Genomic DNA, 24,551 nt, shown 5'->3' on the forward strand with positions numbered 1-24,551 from the left:
AAGTCTTAAACACATTAACTTTTGGGAGAAAAAAAAAGAAATCAAGACTAACTAATGACTTTATTGGATATGTTTTGGAAAGGGATTGAGAGATCTGAATCTCCAAATTGTGAAGGTATTTCCACCACCTGGCAAAACACAGATACATCTTTTGCCAAAGAGAAGTTCAATGTGCTGGCAGGAGCTGAAGCTGAAAGAACAAAACTTTGACGATACACACTAATGCCTTTGGACCTTAATAAGAAATATAAGTCAGTCAGGTGGACAGTACCATTTAGCCCACCTTTGCTCCACACCAACCACTCTGAGGTACTGAAGGCAAACTAAGTCTTCATGCCTTACCTTTTATTATTATTATTATTATTATTATTATTATTATTATTTATTTGTGTCCTGTCTTTCGAACTCTGGGGATTCACGATTTCACACTCACAGTTTTTCACAGAGAGCTTGCTGCATCTGCAGCACAAACAGCTGACAGGACGCACAGCTGTTACCACAATACCTCATACTTTTTCTTTTTTCTTTTTTTTTTTTTTGGTCTCAAAAGCACATTTTCTACGATCACCACTTCAATCCAGACCGCGTTGGGGGCGGTGTCCTCCCGCTGTTGGGAGGGAGGGAGGCAGGCTGGGAGCGGGGCGGTGCTTTTCGGCTCCTCCCTACTCACCCGCCAGCGCGTTCGCCCGCTCAGTTGTTATGGCGGCCTCTGCACTAAGTTTCGTTCGGAACCTACGCTGGCGGCGTATCTGCGAGATAAGGTGAGCCCACGCCGCCTCCCTTTGCTGTGCCTCGGAGAGGGGCGGCTTCGACGCGTCCCTGCTCCACAGCCGCCCGTGCCTCTCAGGGCTTCCCCGGACGCTAGCTCGGGAGGCCTTTGTGTGGTTGTAGTCTGAGAGATTTGGTTGGGGTGAGTTGGTGGTTGGTCTAGGTGAGATTAATGCTCTTTTCCAACCTCAACAGTTCTTGATTCTATGATATGAAGTGTGACTCAGGACTCTGAGAGCAACGTTGGAGTTTGCACCGCTTTGATCTGCTCTTTTACTTGTGTCTGGCAGCTGATGTGGTGGTTTAGAAGCACTTCAGATACGCTTCTAACGTGAACGGCTTTGAGCATTCATATAGAGGACGGGTCCTTCTTTTCAAAAATAAAACACCGTTTAACACCTAGCAGTAGCACTGTTGCAGCTGCGTCAGCTTGGGTGGCAGTGACTTTGGCACAATTAATCAGTGTTATGAAATACTGCTGCTGGTAGTAAAACAATGACTCGTATCCTTAAGGAGCGCCGCAGCTCCAGTAGTGATAACAGGGCCAAATTCACTTTCTTTGGATCTTGCATAAAGTTATAGGACTGATTAAAACAGAGCTGCACATAACTGTGTAACCACAACCAAAGGTGAGTGATAGGTGTTTTCTTTGGTCCTGAATTGTCAGAGCATGTCTATGTCCTTCCCACCAATATTAACTATAGTATCTTCTTCTAACTAATGGCTGATGTGGAGCTCAGCTGGATTTATCATTTTTAATCCACCCTGTTTTTATTTCAGAACACTTCATTTCTCAGTTTCTGTCCTTAGGTCAGCCCTGAAGATCTCAGAAATGAGGCAAACTTACCCACTGAAGAGTGAGACAGTGGAGTTGGAGACTGTCCACCATTTCAGTGGCTGATTTTTCTTTACTTATTGTGTATGTGTGTATGTATATATATATATGGAAGCTTATGGCTTTCCTTCTGTGGGCATCTGTATACATATACAAATACAAAAGTTAACTTTTGCTATTTTTGCTTTCTCACTGCCACCTCTTCACACACATCCCCCTGTGCCCAAGTGTTTTTATTTTTGATCCACATTTCAAATGTGCAAACGCTAGACTCAGAAACAATGCTACATCTTCTTAGTATAATGAAAAACTTTGAATAAACTTAAAGAAATACTTCATTAAAAGTGCTCATCATGTTTCTGAACAGTTATCTTACTTAGCTCCTACTTTGTCCTTTTAAAAGTTGCCTCTTGTCCAGTTCAGTGGCATCTTTTGGGTGTGTTAGTTTAAAAACAGAACAAAAAGTAAACATTGCCAGTGCTGAGCAGCTGTGTGATGGCAGTTCCACTGCCAGAAGAGAAAGGAACCAAGACTGAGAGGAAAAGCAGAAGCTCTGGTGCAGGCACTGTCACTGATCAGAGCTCATGTAAGCCCTGTCCAATACGTGGTGCAAGAAAAATGTCACTTGCATCACAACTAAAGGAGTTCTCTTTGCATTAGTAACTACAGTAAACACCTTAAAACCTGCACAGGTTTGGACATGATTTGATTCTCTATCACTGTTCTTTTGAAAGATTTTGGACTATTTCCCAACGATTAGACTATCATAGTTCCAGGGGAGCTGCAGAACTTCTCAGAATTACTGAGCTCAGCTGAACAAGGTCTTGGGTAACCTCATCTCATCTCAAAGCTGTCCCTGTTCTGAGGTCACATCAGGAGCAGGTTACCTCCTGAATCCACTTCCAACTTACATTATCCTTTTTGCAGGTTTTGGAGCTCAGCTGTACCCTCACCACAAGCAGAGCAGTTTTGTATGAAGCAATTTAATGAGGATATCAGTGCAAATATAGGTGCTTCTGCTTGGCTTGTAGGAGCAAGATTAGGAGCAAATAAACAATAGTGCTTTTGAATTTTCAGTTCAGTGTCCTTACATGTTGCAAGCTGACATTTCTATACTTTCTGGACGCTCTGAAAGTTTAACAGATAAGTTATGAGTCTAAAACAGAGGTCAAGATGCCGTATGAAATGTGAAGATATCTGAATTCAAACTATTTCCCATAATTTCTCAAAAGCTTTTAAGGAGTGCATCTTGACAAAGAAACTGAAGTCACTTGAGCAGTCTGGACATTCAACTGCAGCATTTTTCTCCCTGAGTTTTGTGAGGGATTCCTTGAAGTATGTATATGAGTATCTTGAGATACAGAGAAAAAACACAAACAATGCAAATTGTGTGATCGATGTGACTTCTGCCTTCAGTTTTTTAAAAAAAAAAAACAAAAACAAAAGACAACTCCCTTAGGCAAGTTTTCTACCAATAATATTATTAACTTAATATGCTAAGCCGTTACAGCAAGAAGGGAGGAAAGACATTCTGAATTAGATAACAAAGGAAAATGGACTGCTACACATTATTAGATGTAATTCAGACATTAATAATAATGATTTAATGCTTTTAGTAACACAGAAAAAAGATGCATCAGAAAGACTAGATGGGTGTATTATCAGATTTGTATCAAAGACAGTACCAAAAAAAGAGAGAGATCTTTAGAATACTCATAGAAATAGAAGGGCAAAACACAAGAGTACTTAATTCATTCTGTTTTTAACAGTACATTTCCTTCCAGATACAGAGTTGTGAGTTTCATATGCTGGATCTGCTAAGTGCTCACTTCATGTCCTTTCTCATTCTATGTAATTGTTCCGATCTGCATTTGTCTGAGAAGGGGAGGCTGGCAAAGCTGTGCTCAGAACAGGATACTGTATCTGTCCAGCATTTGTACTTTCAGCTGTTTAGAATTGGAGGCTCTACAACTCCATTGCTGCAAGGTGGGCTGTATTTGCTTTTTACTGCTGGTCAGACTAGTAGGAACAGAACATTTGTTGGTGGGAAGCCTGTGGCCGTGCTAGCCTCGTTTTGAGGGTTTACTTCATACTGGCTGTAGAACAGTCCTAGCACTGAGTGCCTGTTGGCAGTCAGCAGACATCTTATGAGTTTATATAATCTAGGAAGAATCTAACATGTACTTGTGAGACAGCTTCGCGAGAGAAACCAGGGGAGAGCAATTGGAAATAATTTAGAGATTTTCTCTGAGAACATTGTCATCTAAACTAAGACATTGATGTAGATACAGCCCATCATCCCAACTTGTTTCTTGTCATAGTACTCTCAGCAATTTCAGAAGAGGCTAGGTCCTATCAAAAACAGCTTTCCATCAACTGCTCTTTTATTTCTCAGCAACACTAAAGAGCCTTTTCAAATAAGTGCTATTAAACACATTTCAAATTAGGTGAACTGAAAAATAGTTAACTTTTTTGTAAACTGTTGGCTTTTCCTTCCTTATTTGGCCTTAGTAATCTTTGTGTGTGTTTGGAATACTCCTTTCTTCCAGTAAGTCTATTTGAACAGCAATATCAGCTCTTCAGCTTAGTAGGCAGCAGCTTTAAGAGCTAGAGTTCGCTTCCGCTCTGTCTCTAGGACAGTGTCCATAGTCTATCTTTGGCTTCCCAGCACCATCTTGTGACTGGGTATCTGCAGGTTTTCAGCCCACTCACACAGCAGGAGCTCAGCACCAAATCCCAGTGCAATACACAACAGTCATTACTCGATCTCTGCAGCCATTTTCTATTCCCGTCTGGGAATTAACTGAACCTGCTCTCTGAATTGGTTGTCCTGTATTTGAAAGCGTAATTACATTCATTGGTCATGATACAAATGGCCCTTTGATATATTTATAGCAGAGCATGGTGTTACAGCCTTTGAAGACTTTCCCTTCATCAGTGACTTAAGTGTCATCTCTTTCTGCAATCCTTCACAGTTTTCTTGTTAAGTAAGAGACTTACATCTCTTACTGCCCTCCCTTCCATCGTGTTAGCTAAGGTAGAGAGATGTAGAGTTCTGGGAAGAGGTCTGGGATTTTTGTCTTTACCATGGGACTATGCGTGTTATAAATAAACTCTTCTGGTGAGAGTGGAGGAAGAACTAATCTCTTGTGGCTATGAGATTGTTTCTCTTGTCTTCACCAAATGGCCATGCTCTGGGCTGTCTTTGCATTTGGGTCTAATTGCAGGTGTTGGCACAACCAGAGCAGGTACGAACCTTGCCTTGCAGAAAACCTCCATGAGGGTGTCCTGGGGGTGACCAGTCAAAGTGGTGGCATCCTTTTCTCTGTGCCATTTCTGTCTTCCAGGCTTAGCCACAGAGAGCTCATTGGCCTCAGAGGGAGTCTGCCTTGTGTCACTGTAGTAGGCAATGCCCACTCTTTTTGTAAATCCTATCCAGAAAGCTGTGGTTGGGTATGGCCATGCAAACTTTAGTAGCTCTGTTTCTATACTGGATTTTTTTAGGCTTGAACAGCCATTCCTTACAAAGAGGGCTCAAGAAAATCCTACTTGACATGAGGAACCATGGTTTCCTTTTAAGTTTGAAACAACTTTGATAATGAAGCGACTTGATAATATGCCAACATCCTGGTTCTTAAAATACCCTGATGGTTGACTTTTCACACTGAAGGCAACGATATTAAACAAAAATTAATCATTCTTACAGTTGTCAGAAAAGTGTTTTATCAGTTAATAGTTTTAATATGATCAGTCTTAGAAAACTCAGGTTAACCATAAAGAACATAAGCATTATTATTTTGTTCACAAGGTTCTGACTTTCATGTTGTCCTAAATGCATACAAAAAATGTGACAGCACTAGATAGCAGTAAATTCAGTGTGAAGATGGATTGTGTTTTTGCTGAAATCCAAAGAATTTGCGTAATGTTTTGCCGTGTTGCTTTGTTTATATGTGTGACAGCTATCTCTTCAGTTGATAGCATGGAGAAGTGAGTGGAGATTTCTGTGATTTAGTTAGGGATTAAAGTCTCTTTTAAAGTCTCAGCCATCAAATAGAAATTATCACCATGTTGGTTTAGAAACAAGTAAACAACTTTGCCCTTAGTGCTATCAGACTCCACAGTTCACGGTATCTTTATGACTGTGGTTGTGCAATGCCGTATTTAAAATCAATCAACCAACCTCCAACAGCCCCAGACCGCTCAGGAAAGAATCAACAACCACCCTTCTGCTTTCTGAATATGGCAGAGTCCTTGTTAACTCTCACAGACATTTGATTCCCTTGATGGAAAGCGCTTTTCCTCTCCTCTCTTCTTTTTTTGCCTCCACTTTTTTTTCTTTTTATTCCCACTCCCTGCTTTTTTTTTTCCCCCCAGTAATCTTGTTCCTGCGCAGAAGATAAGGTTAGGCTGGAGTAGGGAGCCAGATGGTGAGTTGTCCTTTAATTAGCACTGTGGCCCTTTGCTGGACTCTTCATTAGCTCCATCTCTCGTGTGCAGAGGATTGGACCAAGTGATTTAGACATGGCCTCACCAGTGCTTCATGGAAGGGATTCTGTACTTAACTCGGATCTGAAAAGATTTCTTGAGGGTTGGATTCGTTGTGTGGTATTAAAACAGTGTATGATTTTCATTTCAGATGTGCTACCATTTTATTCCATAATAGATGTGCTTGTAAAATGCTTAGAGATTCAAACACATCACTACTGCAACTTCCATGCTCCTTTGGTTGTCAGCTACTTTCCCAGACCAACAGTTTTCTGTAATCTCCGTACTGATAGCACAAACCAGTGTGTCTGCATATTGCATCCCACCCAGTTACTGCCAAGATCCAGTGTGAGCTTAAGACCTTAGTCTTGGGAGCTCCTGCTGTGGGTGCAGCCTTCTAAGTGATGTGATTTAAACCTTTTATGAGGATCTAATGGGACGTGAACTGAACTCACTTGGAATGTATATGATTTTCATTTCTAATAGTGACTAACATTCTCAGTGTTTTATTTTGAACACAAGAATTAGTAATGTGTAACATCTACAAGCTCATCAGGTTCTCTGATGAAACAAAGAATAAGGCAAGAGACACAGAGGGAGTCTAAAGAGAAAGAGTTGGAGATTGGTAAGACTTTGCAATAACATTATCCATTGATAAGCTGTAAATTTTCCCGTGACAGAATACTGCCTCATTATTTTCATAGAGCTTGTAGAGTAGTAGAATCATAATCTTTGTGACTGTTCTGATTGTATCTAGGTGTCAGGGATTCATGTGGGAAAGTAAGCTTCAAACAAATCATTTGTCTTCATTCACTGGCTCAGCTGAACTTGCAGTAGTGTCAGTGGATTTTCTAATGCTCCAGTAGTTGGCTGTGTCCTTGTTGGAAACCTAGCTGCTTTGGCCAAAAGCTATTAACACCAGTGAGCACTCTGCCTTTATCTCCACATAGTCAGCAAGATTTATCCTCAGCAGCCAAATAAAGAATAGCTTTTTTTCCTCTCTCCATTAGCAGCAAAATTTGGCGCATTTGTTCATGAGTGTTTAGTTAGAAAGTCACCTTGGGTGTACAAAGGACCTGTTTGTGTTCATTGGTCTCCAAGTAAACTTTGTTTCTTGCCAAATGTCACATGGGTGGGTATTGCAGCTTTGTATTTTTTTTTGCTAATGTTTATATTTTTGACTTTCAAACGTGTTTTGGAGGATATGTCTGTAAATCTTCCTGCTCAGAGAGACGTCTTACATGAACTATGTCTATGATTCTATCAACTGGGGATGTACAGGAAATCCTCTGCTGTTTCTGTCTCATTCACCGCATCCAGTTATCTTAAAGTCTGCTGGAGAGGAAAAAAACTCTTAGAGATTTAAGGAGATTATCCCAGTTTCCCCCTCCTCTCCAGCAGCTGTGGTGAGAGAATATTGTCTGCACAGAGAATGAAGAGCAGCCCATTTCAGATCTTAGTGAATGGTAATCTAGAGCTTTGATTCTTAGCTATTCTTTACAACTGAAAAAAAGCTGTCAAGTGCAGCTGAGCCACTTACACTAAACAACAGTGATTCAGCACTTCAATTTGCCGGCAGACACATCATTATCTTCTAGTTTTTGTGTGTCAAAATAATGTAGGAGTCTAAAATATTGAAAGCTGATAAGGATTTGTACACCGAATTTGTGTTTAGAACAACTGCTGAAATTTTCTAATATGAAGGAAGAAATAATTTGGTTTTTATTTCTTTCTGTTTATTAAAGCACCAGTAAATGAACTGATTGTAGAGAATTTGCACTGTTCTTTCCCACTAGCTAGATGTATAGGAAATACCAGTACACTGGAAGTATCTTTATTATATGATAGCAATAAACCTTAATTATTCCATGTTAACCACAAAATAGTGGAGGATTACCAAGGACTACGCTGGTGGAACAGGGAGGGAGGTTGTTTGTATGTTTGTTTAAATGTTTTTAAGGAAAACTGAACTTCTGTCTACTGAGTTATCACACCCCTGTTTGTCACAATGATTAATAAAACCTTGTACAATAAAACCAAGAAAACCAAATGTTTTGATTTCAAGACTGTAACTTTGGTGTTAATAAGTCTTTCTTAGGCTACTGGTTTTTGACCTAAGAAGTAAAGAGTTTGTTCCAACAGATCTGTGTAAAAGTGTGGGGAGCAGCAGCATGACTTTACCTGGTGCATCTGTCCACTGGTTCACACTGAAGGGAGAAATCAACCAACTCCAGATGGTAACCTACTGTTAACTGACTGCTGACCTGCTGCAGCCTGCTTGACTGGCATTACTACTGACCTACCGTTGTGGTGCGTGCTAGCAGGTGAGAGCAACATGGCTTAACTGAAGGCTCACAGAGAGAATCTGTGAATTGCCATGAAGAAGTGTGGGCTGTTTTACATGCAGGGAATGCTGCTGGTTAGTTGGCTTTTTGGTTTTGAGCAAGGTATAGAAGCTGGTGTCATGAAAAAGTCTTTTTTTTCCCTCAGAGGAGCAACTCATTTAGCTGTGTTTCCTTCTTTTAGTTGCTAGATACTAAGAAATATACTAGTTGCTGAAATTTGAACAGGCAGGGTCATTTGAGGCAGTTTCTGCTTCTCTATATTCTGAATGAAAGCTGAATTTTATGGGGCTCTGCTCTAATTGTTTTCCTTTTAACTGGTAGCAGAGGATCTTGACAGAGATGCATAGAAATGAGGGGCAGTGGAAGTTCCTACACGGTGTAGCTGTGGAAGCAGGCACAGACTTTTTCCAGATGGCAGAAGCTGCGAAGAAAGATATTCATGTGTCAAATGTGGTAACTCCACATCTCCCGTATAAGAAAAGAACATCTAGAAGTTAACAGTGGAGGTTATGAGATTATATTAGCATAAAAACCTGTCAAGTGGAGGTAAAGTAATGGGGGGGAGGGAAGGAAGAAAAAAAGTTGAAGAATGTATGACAAAAAATAGCGCACATAGAAGGCTGTTACAGGATAAGAAAGAGGCTTTCTTTCCTCCTGCAACTAAAAGAACCTTGAGTACTGTGTTCAGTGTTGGGCTTCTCACTACAAGAAAGACATTGAGGTCCTGGAGAATGTCCAGAGAAGGGCAGCAAAGCTGTGAAAGATCTGGAGCACAGGTCTTATGGGGAGCAGCTGAGGGAACTGAGATTGTTTAGTCTGGAGAAGAGGAGGATCAGAAAAGACCTTATTGCTCTGTACAACCCTCCGAAAGGAGGCTGTGGCAAGTTGGGAATAGGCCTCTTTTCCCTGGTAATTAGCGTTAGGATGATAAGTAATGGCCTTAAGCTGTGCCAGGGAAGGTTCAGGTTGGATATTAGAAAAAATTTATTCTCTGAAAAAGGAGTGAGGTGCTGGAATGGGCTGCCCAGGGAGGTGGTGGAGTCACTGTTCCTGGAGGTGTTCAAGAAATCTGGAGATGTGGTGCTGAGAGACATGATTTAGTGGGCATGGTAATGGTAGGTGGACAGTTGGACTAAATGATCCTAGAGGTGTTTTACTAACCTTAATGATTCTGTGAACCTTCACTTAGAATTTCTGTATTAACCCTCCCCGCCCCCCTCCCCCAACATTACAACACTCTTTTTTTATCCAGCAGTGGTGGAGTGATTTCTTCAACTCTCCCACAGGTATCTGCTGTTGGACTAGCTTTGTCACAGGTGCTGCTGCTTTTCCCAGCTCAGTTCTAGGTAGCCTGTAGTAAGAGAAGACTTGGAGGACTTAGCAGTACAGCAGATTAGCCCTGTCTACATTCAGTTACTTAGAGAAAGAAAGCTCTTATGTTGTTATGTAAGTGCTTGGAATATGTTCAGATTTATTCCTAATGTTATTTTACTGTATAGGTAAGTACCTTTTTGGGTTCAGTAGTACACAGAATGAATGGTGACTTAGGCAACCTCCAGATTAAAATTTGTAATGATTTTCATGTTAACAGAATGCTCAGCAAAATAAAGTGAAGTAGAATTTTACAACTTATGTACAGAAAGAACTGTAGGTGAATATGGAAAACAATATCATTATTTTCCTAGTTACCAGAAAGCTGGTACTGCAAATGCTTTGCTTCTTCTCTTATGTTTTGAATCTTCATTTCAAGATGCAGATGCGAAGTCTTGCGGAGAAAATAGGAGAAGTCAGTGTCTTGGGTTGAATTTCTGTTTCTATGTGGGCCACTTATTTTCTCACTGTTAAAGTTTAAATACTGGTTGCTGTTCCCTTCATATGCCTCATTTCTTAACAGCTGCTGCAGTTGCTTACAAGTGCAATCTTTCCCACCAGCAGTGCCCTTGCATCCCTTCGTGTGTCTGAACTTGTACTCCTTTCCTAGATCCTTTTCTTTCTCCTTCAGGGAGAAAAATCAGGATAATCTGAAGGAAGGATCAAAGGAGGTACGAGGGAGGAATTGAAGCCTGAGACTCTCTGGAGCTGGAGTAGGCATTGTGGATCACCCATATATATGTTCTATATATTTGTCCTTGATTTCTCCTCCTCTTCTAACTTGTCCAATCTGTGTCCTTTGTAAGGAAGAATACTCATGTGCAGCCAAATTCAAAATTCCTTTAATCCTGAGCATATATGTGTACACTTTTGGGCTGGCTGCTGTGCCTTTCCCCTCTTCTCCCCATTCAAGTTTTCTTCATATATATTTGCAAAAATAGGGTCACTGTTGTGTATTAAACAGATTCTTAAAGACTATTTATCTAAAGTGCTTTGTGACACTAGTCAAGCTGCAGTGAAGTCAGGATTGTCAAAAGTGGTGTAAAACACCACTTAAACACTGAATCCACTTCAGCATTGTCACCTACTGGGCTGACAAAGCAGGATCTGAAGGTGAAGTTCTGTGACTGTGCAAGTTAACTGGATCGCCTCCCAGAAGGGTAAAGGATCAACTTGTTAAACTCTAACACAGTGTTCTGAGCACATGGGTTGGCTTGCACATCAGTTCAGCTGGCAGAAGGCTCACCCACATCTGGGTTCAGTACTATTCTAATAAAGGCCTAAAATGATCACTTGAAGTAAACTGACGTCAAAATTCTTAGGCTACTTGGTTTTTTAATCCCAAGCTACGTTGAAGTAAAGTTACATTAATGAAATGTTACAGGGCTGGGTTGTTATTTTGGGGACTGTTTTTTTCATTTTTTGATGGAATTACCTTTTTACTGATGGAAAGCTCTTCTTCCAGAATATTCTGTCCAACCTTTTCTTTTGCATGACTAAGTGCTATGTTATAACTATTCCTTTTTTAATGTACACCTTGAAATTAGTCTGCACTGCCGTCCTCAGAGATCCAGGCCTTTAGACTGCACACAACTTTGAAAAGATGACCACAACCAGACAGGCTGCGTACTCTTAATTCATAGACACATAAAGCCGTTGATGTTATTTAAAGAAATTCAAAATGAGTAATAAAAATATTCTGTATTTCTTAGATGTTTGTCATGAATATAACCAGTATTTTTTCCATTTACTAACAGGCAAGTGCAACGTGTCTGCATTCCATCAGTTCATCTGCACGTGACTGCGGCCACCATGCAAGTCAGCCAGAAAGACTTTGAGAAGGCTCAAGAGCAACTGAAACTTTTGAAAAAAGATCCTGGGAATGAAACGAAACTGAAGCTCTATGCTTTGTTTAAACAGGTTGGCTTGGTTTGCTTTTTTTGTAAGGGGCGTTTGTAAACTGAGGGGATGGGTCTGTAAAATATATATTAAAAATACATATTGTTCTAAAGTATTGTCTTAACTTAATCTCTTGAAATGCTCAAGTTATATTCTTGAAGTGCCCCTTCAGCTCTGCCTGAATTCTGAGTGAAGCCAGAACTATTTTGTTGCATAAACTGGGATTTGAATGTAAACCTTTATCCAAAGACTTAGAGCCAAATTACATCAATGTTGTGATGCCTTCCATATAATGTAGTAAATGTATTGATGCACCACAGAGGAAACTGCTTGTGCTTAGGAAAAAAGAGTGCTATGTACTTCCTCTTGCATACGTTGCATCTACTGTCAATCAGCTGGTCCTATGATACAGTGGTGTTAATATTTGAAGGTTTACTTTAGTGAGTGTGGCAAGTTTTCTTTTTAATAATTCAAGAAACTGTTCCCTCACATTGATTCTGAGTGAGGGTTCTTTTTTACTGTAGTGTGGAAGCAGACCTATGTAGAAACAGTACAAGCACCCCTATGGCTATGGACTAGCAGCTGGTAACTTGGGAGGCATTCATGGATCAAGATAGTGTGCAGGATCAATTCTGTAACATGGGCTGTGGCTTCTTATATGGAAGAAGGCAATGAATTGCTCTTTTAAATGAAAAACATAAAGACAGCAGGTTGTTCCATGCATTTTCAATAATTGATAAAATGAATATATCCTTTCTTTCTCACCTTCTACTCTAAATGTCTCTCTAATAGCATCCTCTTCTTCAAGAAGATTGATCATAAAATACTTTGGGGTAACTGAGACCTTTGAACATCAACTGATCCTGTGCCTTTGCTCATAATAGGGCCAATTTTGAAGTGAGATCCAACTTCATAGATCTTATCCAGTGGTTTCTTTGTTCACATAACTTCCTTATTTTTTTAATATAAGAATTGCACAATTTTGAGATAAGTTACTGAGAATGTAAATGCATGGGCATCTTGGAAATGAATGTCTCATTGGTTAGGTTCATCTGCAGGCCTAGCGCTGACTGATAGGAAATGGCAGGCATTGGGAATTTCGTGGTATGTGTACTGTCTGAATATTTTCTGACCACTGGAATTCCTTCTGTCTGAGGTGAATTCTGTATCCTGATCACGTAACAGTCCTAACTGTCATCTTCTTTAAGCCAAGGTACCTGAACTGTAATCAGAGGTTTAAAATTAGTTTCTTTCACTCTCTTTTCAGGCTACTGAGGGTCCCTGTAATTCTCCAAAGCCAGGTATGCTGGACTTTGTCAAGAAAGCCAAATGGGATGCGTGGAATTCTCTTGGCAGTTTGTCTCAGGTGACAATACCTATAATTTCAGTTACTTAAGCTCTGTCTTGAAATGCCTGGTCTATGAATGAATGCTTGATGTCTGAATTTACTACTTGTTAGTTGACTCACTTTGCTTCAGATCACAATGTTCTGCGGTGTATTTTCCTTTTGTACTATGAAAGCATAGATTTCAGTTACTGCTAACAGCTCATGTCAGCATAAGAGACCTATATGTATTGTGACTTTCAATAAATATACTTTTTCATTTTTTTATATTCTGCTGTTCCCTTTAAGAAAGATGGATTGAGTCTCTTACTTCTTACAGCTTCTTACAATGAAGAACAAATCTGTGAATCCAGAGTGATTTTAATAACATTGTCATTTTAAGAAGTTGGCCTCTGATGCTACTAGGAGACACAGGATGAAGGAAATACTGAATGCAGTCACTACTGCATAAGGCCTGCTGTTCAGGAATAGTTTTTGTGATTAGTCAAAGATCTTAATAGAAGGTTGGGGTGACTTTTTGTTTGTGTGAATTTGGTTTTCTTTAAATCTACCTGGATAATTTTGTGAACATAACATATTTTTAATAGGAAAGGAATTCATTGAGGCCAGGATATCATTGGGAAGTGTTTTTGAAGGAGAGCAGGAGCTAGGAAAAGATTTGTGGGAGCCTCTGGGGGTATCTTTTGCTTTTTTATTTTGTTGTTCTTTTTTACGTTTGTTCTGTTTCTGGAATAGCAAATAAATATTTAAGGAAATGAACTTGTTTGTGAAGTTGTAGTAAAGAGGAAATACATCTAGCAAAAGCATATTATATAAGTGCCTAATGTATGTTATCTTTTCAAGAAAATAGGTTGTAAAGCAGTCAATGTATAGTTCCTTTAAATCACTGTTTACTATAGAAAAAACATTCTTTTAGCTTTTGTACATCATATTTGTGCTAAAGGATAAACAGTATTTTCAAACAGTTTTAAAATGCTGTGGATGCATTTGAGCACCACATGTTGTAAACTAAAAAGAACTTTTCATTTGGTTGGAGAAAGTCCAACTGGTAGGCAAAAACAAAGGATCCCCAGAGGCATGGAAATGCTGGGGTAATAACAAAGGTCATTCAGGTAATCTTAGGCATGGAGGGGACAACTCTTAAACAAACCAATTTGTTTTATTTGGTCCTGTAGCACACTCCTCCTCTTTTTTTTTTTCTTATAGGTGGCCATTTTGTGAATAGCATAAAAAAGATAATCCTCAGTTTTTATTTATGTGTTTGTTTGTTTATTACAGGAGAATGCTAGACAAGAATATACTAAACTTGTCTCAAGTTTGATCTCCGCAGAATCTGCTGGCGAGAAAAAAGATACTTCTCCAAAAGAGAGCAGTCATGGTGGCTATGAAACCCTAATAGTTACCACTGATAGCAATATCACAAAGATAATGTTTAACCGACCTGACAAGAAAAATGCTATCAATCATAAGGTAAAGAAATTAATTTGCGAGGATTATTGGTTATATTTATTTTTCTCTTTCCTGATTAAGCTATTTAGGTTTTTCAAGAATAATTGCTACAAGTTCAGCAGAGCTACCTGCAGTATGGTGGTCAGAATTTTATGAGGGTTGAGTATATTGACAAACAGTGACAATGTAAGACATGAAGATCTAGTACAAAATCAAGCCACTAATGTTCTACAGATTGGGCTCTTCTGTGCCTTTTAAAAAATCTTGGTTTCTTTTTTTTTTTTTTCTTTTTTTCTTCAGCCAAACTTATTATAGGATCATGGGCTGTACTAAACTAAAATGGCAAACTGGAAGAAGACAAGTTTGTTTTGTGGAGGCAAGATTTGACTGTAGCCTTGCTTATAACAGTGCCTGCAGCCTAATTCGGTTTAGCAGTGTCATGTGTATGTCTAGATAGTTGTTCTCCTCCTGTAGCAATCTCCATGAGGAAGTCTCTCCTGCTGGGAGTATTGTGATTATCCTATTTCACAATGGCAATGATACCAGGATAGGGCTTTCACCCCACTGCTGCTAATTCTTTAATGTATTATTTTGCCGACTTAGACTGTTTCCCAGCTTTAAAAGTTAGCTGTTTCCAGTTTGTATTTTCCAAGGGATCTTATTCTGACCTTGAGATTTGAATTTGAAGTCTGAGTGTTGCGAAGACATGATTTTGTAATCAGAAACAGTACCTCAATTGCAGTACTTTCTGTACATGCAAATGTTTTTTGTACTTCAATGGATCATAGTTAAACTGTCTCTCAGGTTCCTTGTTGTCAGTGTGAATCACCTTTGTATGACATTTTGCAGCATCACAGTTATATTTCGTTGACTTTTCTCTTCTGCAGATGTACAGAGAAATTATCAATGCACTTCAAGAAGCTGCCAAAGATGATTCTACCATAGCAGTTGTTACTGGTACAATACTTATTATCCTTCTCATAGATTTGTTTTATTTTATGTCAGAGTACAGTATTGACATCAACTATCTACTTCACATTTAGGCTAAGATAGAATTATGTAAGTGGGGAAATGATTTCCTCTATTGTAGACTGAAGATTTTCGATAGCATTTTGGCAGAACTATTTCAAAGTGGTGCTTCAAATTCTTTAGCAACCTTGCAGTTTCTGAGATGAGAAGACAGTCATAGAATACTCCTGAGGACTTTATTGCCTATGAGGAGGTGATGCATCTGCTCCACAGCATTTTCCCTACTGCTTTTAGAGTTTGTTTGTATGGATTTAGTAAACTCTCTCTACTTCTGTGATACATTGGAACATACTAAAAACAAGCTCCTCAGATGCTGCCCTGTCATGCACAAGACAAAGTTTATGCTATGCGTTCATCTATGATCATTAGAAAAACTGATTTTTGGCTTCTTGATTCTTCTGGGGCTGCCACAGGAAATAACTTGCCAGGGATGATGCAGCCAAGCCCTGCTGTACCCCAGTCATCAAATGCATGATGAGTACAGTTGGATGACTGTAGCTGTCATGTGAAAGGAAAGCCCAAACTGATGCTGCTTGTGAAATCTAACAGCTCTGAGGCAGTAGCATTTGAATTCTTTAGAGGATCCTTTTGTCTGTTTCTGATGCTGACTGCACAACATGGTGGCAAGCGCAAGTGGGAGGGACTGAATGGTTAATGCAGGTGCTGCCTTTCTGACCTATCCTTATTGCATAGAATCATAGAATCATAGAATGGCCTGGGTTGAAAAGAACCACAGTGATCATCGAGTTTCAACCCTCTGCTTTGTGCAGGGTCCCCAACCACCAGACCAGGCTGCCCAGAGCCACATCCAGCCTGGCCTTGAATGCCTCCAGGGATGGGGCATCCACAATTTCCTTGGGCAACCTGTTCCAGTGCGTCACCACCCTCTGAATGAAAAACTTCCTTCTAATATCTAACCTAAACCTCCCCTGTATCAGTTCAAAACCATTCCCCTTTGTCCTATCACTGTCCACCCTCATAAACAGTTATTCCATCATATAGGATGATTTGGACAGTTTAATCATACACTATAGCTTTTAAATACTCCTTGCTTTCTTTCATGGTGCTTCAGACTGTCTTGTACATTACTAATAAGTTCTCTACTCCTTATTGATGATTAAATTTTTCAATAGAATGATTTCAGGCAATGTTATATGCTATGCCATTTTCTTAGTGCATCAGAATGAAAGTGAAACTTGCTCAACATATTAAATAGACTATTCCATCTACTTTTGAGTTCTTTGTCAGTTTGAAGGGGAATGAATTGAGATATGTAAACTTACATTTCCATTTTCATGTTAAAAAAAAGGTATATTTCTCACTTGTTACGTGTGAACGACCGTGAAGTGACAGCAAAAATCTGAATGCAGGGAAAAAAATAAGATGGATTTTTTTTCAACTGACAGTGCTGCAGAAAATAAAAAAATATTTTTTCATATCAAATCTTTTAAATTTGATATTCCTCACTTACTTACCCATTGTTTTTCAGTGAAGTCTTAGTCAAAACTTACTTTAAACTGTTGTTGTAGATGATCTTAAAGATACTTTTCATACTTCAAGACAAGCTCTCTAATTGCTTAATAGTGTTAGATGCATAGAGGGAAATTTTTATGTAAATGTAGTAAATGAAAGCTTCTCTTGCTACTTAGAAATCACTGGTACATTTATTTATATCTGTTCTTTGCAGGAAATGGAGAGTACTATACAAGTGGAAATGATCTGAATAATTTTTCTAATGTCCAACCCAGTGAAATGAAAAAGGCTGCAAAAGATGGAGCAGAATTACTCAAGTAAAAATCTTGTTTTCAAATACGCTTACATTACTGTAACAGATAAAATAAAATTTGCAGGCATTGTTAGAAAACATGACAGCTGGAGCCCAGTTATGCTGTGATACCTCCAATTAGGTGACTGTGTCTGAGAGCTCATCGTGTGTGTAAATACAAAGACTATGGGGGAAAGTAGCATCAGTCATAAGAAATAAATGGGGAAATGAGGTGCATGTTAGCAATCTCTTTGCAATCTTTTAAGCACAGTGATGGCGTAGACTTGATTTTCATTTTTAGCCCCCAAAGTGCATACAGATAAAATGACAAAACTGTATTTTTGACTCTGCATTTTGTAAATTGTTTTTTGATTTATAATTTAAACAGGAACTGTAAGTGAAGTGCTCAGTTTTGCAGCTTTTACTTGGGCAGGCTGCCTGTGGCTGGCAGTTGCCTGTTACGAAGTGATAGAGTCTGAATCAGTTGCAAGAAGTGCTATTTAGCGGTGCTCCAGTCTGTAGTGTTCTGTAGGGTATTCCACACCATCCATAGTCTCGTGGTCTCTTGTTCTTCCATCTTGTTTTTGTGGGAAGACTGTATTTGTTATGCTGCAAATGTTACACAGGGACAGTGCTTCATGACAGTGGATGGGCAAATATCCCAGAGAAGTGGAGTCTTTATAACACTGTTTACTTCTTCAAAAGGTTGTATTTTGAGAATGCATTTTGAACTTCTTGGAAGAAGTAGCTATCAAAAGAAACAAAGTGCTGTTTCTCAAACCTGTGCAGAACAGCACTAGGGAATTCTGCATTGTGGTAACATCACAATTTTGGTACCTGCTTGGAGCTTCAGTGCAGAATAGAATCTGTGAAGGAAAGGGCTATTGGAAGGGTAGAATTGGAATGGAAATATAGGGAGGTGAAAGATTTGTTAGCGAGCTGCATTCAGCAACTGTAACTGAATCAAAATTTGATTGCAGTTAAGGCTGAGATGATATGTGCATGTTTGATTCCCAGCTGGCAAGGAAATAGAAGTATTTTAAATAGTTATTCTTATTTTCCTTGCTAGTGTTCATTTGGGAAATTGTCTACAATATACACTAACTAGGATACAGCTCATGTACTTTGTTATGCAGTATCTAATCATGTTTTGAAAATGGTTTGTATTTGATGGAAGAGACTGGAGAGTGTCTTACCTTGTTTCTCCTTTTCAGAGAGTTTGTGGGCAGTTTTATTGATTTTCCTAAACCACTGATTGCAGTGGTGAATGGCCCAGCTATTGGAATCTCTGTAACACTCCTTGGATTGTTTGACGTTGTCTACGCTTCTGACAAAGTGGGTATATTGCATAACTGATCCCAAGACAGTCTTGGCTCCTTCTGTAGCAAATGTTATTTGGTGTAGAGTAATCTGATAGGAAAAAAAAAACAACCACACAACAGACAGGTATAAATGCCTTTTCTATCACTTTGAGGAATACCTCTATTAATTACCTGTCTTAGAGTTGTGCATCAGCCAGTGTTTAATATGCATTTTAAAACATAGCACATAGTTATGTAGCTAATTTTTTATGCTCTCTGTTGTTTATCTATATACTGTTTTTAAACAGAACTTAACCCAAGTTGTTAATTAATTTTAGGCAAGCTATTAGTTGCATAATTGTCAGCAATGGGTGGTACTTTGACTTCTGCCTCAGCACTGTGTTAGACTTTTCCTCAAAGGCCCTTCTTGACTAGCTTTGTCATTATGAGACTTAAGAAAAACTAATGTGCAAGACTAAGTGTTGCTTGCCCCAAAAGGATTGTCTATGACTATGTCACTCCTGACATATGCTTATATGGTATACATAACTCATTCAGTATATTCCAGTCCATAGACCTTTTTTATCAGAAGGTTCTTGGGTTCTCCCTCTTCCTTCCTTCCCACCTGATCTTTCCTTACTGCAGGATGACCTTATTGATTCTTGTTCCTGGATCTAACAGACTACTTTCATCCTCTCAGCTTTCAGTGTGCACTTATACTGTTGGGTGTATTTCAGGTTTACATCCATTGTCTTAATCTTTTCTGAGCTTTAGTTTTTTCTCAAATGCTCTCAGTCACATTCCTCGTGATTCTTTCCAGTTGTTCCTTGTCTTTAAGCATGATAGTACAAACTGAATACATCAGTCCAGCTCATTCCTACTGCCACAAAGTAAGAAAAACTTCTCCACATAATGCACGCTGTATTTCTGTTTTGGCATCCCAGGATGTCCTTTGATTTGTGTACTTATGATCTGCTGTAACCCCTGTATTCTTAACTGCAGAACTGTCAGTTAAATATTAGTTCCTATCATGTACTGTATACAGAGTAATTCCTGCCAAACCTGTCCATACTAAATAATACCTTCTTATTCATACTTCTCCAGTTTATTAAGACTATTTTCAATTATGATCAATTCCCCCTTATCTTAGTATCTCTGGCATCTGTAAATTTACATAGATTTAGTTGCACCTTATTTTGTATTGTATTTCTTTTTTTTTTAATGTCTGCACACATGTATTAGTCTCACCCTTAGTCATATGACATAGGTTTCACTCCCTCTGTACTTGTATGAAAGTCAATGAATGGCTCATGATTTAGCTGTGAATATCTGTTAGCACCTTCCTACCTGCACCTGCAACTTTTACTTGAGGATTTCTGTAGGGTCTTACAAAGTCCTCCACTTAAATTAGCCTTTCCTACTAAAAAGTTTATTGAGGTCTTCTCAAAGATAGAAGAATATTCTCTGTTCTTCCTTTTCCAGGACTGGGAGGCTCCATGTAGTAAGGTCATCCTCATCCACATTATATTGTACTTTCTCTGCTAATTTGGTTTAGGCATTGATGTGGCCTACTCTACAGGTGTCCAGCATTGTTATGACGGGACTCTGATTTTATTCCCAGCCAAGTATTCACAGAATGGCTATGTTTATAGGACAATGTGCAGCTCAATTTGACAACTTAAGAGATGGAATTGAGTGGGTATCAGATAAGAATGCCTTCTGCACTGGTTTTGGCTCCAGTTCCTGGAACACCCTTTCTCCTCCCTTTGCTAAAGGAGAACCAGTTGCACTAGCCTTTATCCTTGCAGATGCCTAATCTTTCTTACAAACTTTCAATCATACAGATATCCCAAGCTTGCTAGGAAGCCTACTGATATGTTCTACTGTATAGTCACCTGCAGAACAGTACGAAATGATTACCTTGTACTAGGAAAGATTAAACAGCAATGAGCACTCTTCATGTGTCAGTTCATATTTTTTAAAAGGCAAGCCTTTTATCTTCCTTGCTTAAAGTTGATATGCGTTGTCAAAACACAAAGCTTTGCATTTAAGTTTTAACTTACAAATGGGGTTTGGTTTTGTGTGATCCCACGATATATTTCTGCCACAGATTCCTTTTTCAACTTTTCAGAAAATTTGAGGAAAAAAAGATTCTACGAGTTGAATTTTTCAGCAGTAGAATAAATTTAGTGTGCTTTCAGAGAGGGAGATTCTCAACCTCCCAAATTATTTGGGCTAACTGTGAGAGTAGATATGTCTGAGCAATCTTTTTATAAAGATCTTGCATATGCAGATTAGTTCTCCAGGCCTTCTATTCAAAGAAGGTAATTTCATAAATGGGGATTATAAGATAAGGGAAGTGAATTATATATAGAGAGAGACAATTTTTATGTGCATTGAGAGGTTGAGGCTGATTATATTTAAAGCCTACTATGGTAGAAGTTCAAATCTTTTTCTGGTGAACTCTGTTATATTAGAAACTGGAAAATGAAAACTAAATCCCTGTACCACGCTCTGTTATGAGCTTTGTTGTTTTTTGTTGTTGTTGTTGTTGTTTTCCAGGCTACATTTCATACCCCATTTAGCCAACTTGGTCAGAGTCCAGAAGGATGTTCCTCTTACCTGTTTCCAAAAATCATGGGCTCAGCCAAGGTAAGAATGTCTGCACTGTATGTAGGATCTTCTGAACTTTGTGTCAGTATTCTCCACTGCAAGTGGAGTCACAATGAGTCCTTGGAAAAAAACTGCTCACATGTTTTGAACCAAAGATAAATGTAATGACAGTATCAGCACAGGCATCTGAACAGAGGACTGAACACTGGTAAAGCTATAGAATGATGTTGATGTAAGTTGTCTTTTTTATGGCTTCCTCCACTTGTCTGAGACTATTTCTGTATAGTGAAAGGTTGTATCTTTTTTTCCAGCAGTGGGAGAGAATGATGTAAAAGAGATTTAAAAAAAAAAAAAAAAAAACTCTCAAGAAATGCCTTGGCAGGCTCATCATTGCATGGCTCCAAGGCTGATGACATCAACAGGATTTGGGGCTTCTGGGTCATGGGATGGTGTACATAACACCATGGCATGGACCTTTCTCAGAGGGAGCAAGGGATTTGTGCAGGAGTTAAGGCTGATAAACTACAACATCACTGGCATAAGTGAAACCTGATGGGTAGAGCCCTGTGACTGGTGTCTCTCTATGGACTGTTCTGGCTCTTTCTGCACAGACAGGCAGGGCAGGTGAGGCTCTACTGAAAAAGACATATAGGCTCTTAGTGAACAGTAGGAGTTGGAGGCCAGTCACTAGTGGTGTACCCTGGGGCTAATACTGGGTTTAATACTTAACCACTTAATGGAGACAAAGATAATGGGACTCAGTGTGTTTGCAGATAATAGAAAACTGAGATAATCAGAGGGACCTGGACACACCTGAGAATCTCTTGGAGTTCAGCACAGGAAAGCACAAGTCCTGCACTGGGGGAAGCTATGTACTAGTGCAGGCTGTGGACTGTATGGCTGGAAAGTAGCTTTAAGAGAAGGATCTGGGGATCCTGGAAGACGTCCAGTTAAATGTGTTTACTCTTACTGCAAAGAAGACCAAAATTATTCTGGTCTGCATTAGGCATAGCAGTGTCCACGCATGGACTGAGGCAATCTTCCCCTCTTCTTAACACTGGTGAGTGCTGTATTGTGATCTAGACTTCCCCTCCTAGGGAGACATGGAGATATTGGAGAAGGACAAGCAAAGAACCACAACAGTGGTTGCAGCATTGAAGCATACTGCATTTGAGAAGAGGCTGAGAGAGCTGGAACTGTTTGACATGAAGAACAGAATCTCAGGGGGATCTTACAAATGTTTACAAATACCTTATGAAAGTTGGTAAAGAAGATGGAGACATACTCCTGTCAGTGGTGCCCAGTGAAAGGGGGACCAGAGGAATGGGGTACACATTGAAAGATTATGAAAATAAGAATTTTACAGTGAGGGTGGTGAAACACTGCAATAGGTTGTGAGGAGTGGCTGCCAAGTGTCCATCCTTGGAGATGCTTCTGGGCAGTCTGCTCCAACTACCCCTGCTGAGCTTCCAACTAGACAATCTGCAGAAGTCCCTTCTAACCTCATCTGTGTTTTGTGTTTAGAGAGCAGATTTTAACAGGCAAGAGCCTAAAACAAATGTGCCTTGGAAGCTTGTACCTTTCCTGTCATGTTCCTTGAGTCTTGATCACTCACACTCTGCTTTTCTTCATTTAGGCAAATGAGATGTTGCTTTTCAATAAAAAGCTAACTGCAGCAGAAGCCTGTGCTCTGGGACTTGTGAATGAAGTTTTCCCTGACAGCACCTTCCAGAAGGAAGTTTGGGCAAGGTTAAAAGCTTATGCAAGTCTCCCCAAAAATGTCAGTATTTTAATTTTTTTCTCTATGCTATAAGCCTCCTGCATTATTAGTCCTCCTGCCAAATCTGTGTTGTTTCTTGTTTTCATGTAATCCTTAACTGAAATAACAAAGTTCAGCGTACTTTGCTTCTCACCCTGTGTTGCTGAGGAAAAACTACTTCTTTTTTTTTTTTCCCTGGCTGAATCCAGTACAGTGCACTTTACACAGAGACTCGATGGCTGAAAAACATTGAAAATTAGCTATTTAATCCGCTTGCAGGCTACATGCAAGTTGGATTCCTTCTCTTTGTTTTTTATTTTAGCAATAGTAATAGGTGCACTGTGGGTGCTGAGGATGAAGCTGGCTGGGCTTAATTTTTTTGTTGAATTCAGTCATCCCATTCACTAGTTTAGGCTTTGCAAAATTACTTGAGTCACAATGGTATTGTGTTGTGTTGGACAAGAGGAGATACTCACATTAACTCCTGATAATCAAAGTTACATTTGGCACTACAGGTAGTTAAATAAGTTTCACTTCTTACGCTCATCTACATAGCTTGTGAGCACTAAGTGATTGCTGTATTGTTCCCCATCAACTTCAACCATATTAGCTTTAGTAATTAAATGCAGTATTCTATTTCCAGCTAAAGGGTTGACTAAAAGCTAGATGGTACAATGTTAATACATCCCACTTTGAATTTGTTGTGTTTGTTGTGCTATTTTCTGAAATTAATGTATAGAAAACTTCCTGATATTCCTCAGTTAATGTAGATATTTTCCTTTCTCCTTCAGTCTTTGGCAGTGTCAAAGCAATTGCTACGAAATATGGAAAAGGAGAAGCTCCATGCTGTCAACAGTCAAGAGTGTGAAGTACTCACAGAGAGGTGGTTATCTGATGAATGCCTAAATGCTCTTGTCACTTTCTTTCAGAGGAAATCAAAACTGTAATCTTTACCAGTAGAGCACGTAATGTTCTGGAAACAGCAATTCACCTTCTGGCAGTAGTCTTGTCTGCCCTTATCCTTAGTAAGCTTTCTCTGCAAATAATTTTACCTTTTGATGCACTATATTTCTCTACAGAGTACTGGGTTAAAACTTTTTCATGAAATTAATGCTGTGTTATGTGCCTTGGATCCATTATGGTTATTTAAATTAAGGGAAAAGGTTCGTTATCCTGTAGGCAGAAGTGGTGTTTCTGAATAATACTAAAGTGGATTGTCACTTGAAAGAAGCAGCAAATTCAATAGCACTGTATTTTGATAGCTTTTCATTGTCTTACAAGTGATTTTTTTTCATGTGGGGAAGAAAATGCTGTATTAATGAAAAATAAATATAAGTATTTAATTAATCTTGTGCTGATTATTACTACTACTGTTAAACATCCTTAGTGAGAGGGAAAGTAATTCCTGGAAGTATATTAATGAAATACTCTTACTATGAAAGTATTTACTTGTGAGGTCGTGAAATAAGCCTGGCAGGAACGATGGGTATCTTCTTAATGTTATTGTTATTTATAATACTAAAATATATATTTTTTTTTATTTGAAGAAGGTAAGAAATCTTCCTTGCTTTCTATTTATCTTCTTCT

General features: G+C 39.1%; 1 protein-coding gene across 2 annotated transcripts; it reads left to right on the forward strand.

The window, feature by feature from the left end:
* Positions 1–606: 606 nt before the first annotated feature.
* On the forward strand, positions 607–24,311 carry ECI2 (enoyl-CoA delta isomerase 2). Of its 2 annotated transcripts, XM_010708406.4 has the most exons (11): positions 607–761; positions 8,231–8,412; positions 11,562–11,724; positions 12,971–13,069; positions 14,327–14,518; positions 15,385–15,454; positions 17,214–17,316; positions 18,506–18,626; positions 21,155–21,244; positions 22,842–22,985; positions 23,756–24,311. In XM_010708406.4, exons 3-11 carry the CDS (start codon positions 11,617–11,619, stop codon positions 23,909–23,911), a joined length of 1,083 nt encoding a protein of 360 aa, XP_010706708.1. In that variant the 5' UTR covers positions 607–761; positions 8,231–8,412; positions 11,562–11,616; the 3' UTR covers positions 23,912–24,311. The 2 variants fall into 2 exon arrangements, with proteins under 2 accessions (XP_010706708.1, XP_003204816.2); XM_003204768.5 differs by lacking the exon at positions 8,231–8,412.
* Positions 24,312–24,551: the final 240 nt, after the last annotated feature.

Source organism: Meleagris gallopavo, chromosome 3 (genome assembly GCF_905368555.1).
Source record: "Meleagris gallopavo chromosome 3, MGAL_WU_HG_1.1, whole genome shotgun sequence".
NCBI lineage: Eukaryota > Metazoa > Chordata > Aves > Galliformes > Phasianidae > Meleagris > Meleagris gallopavo.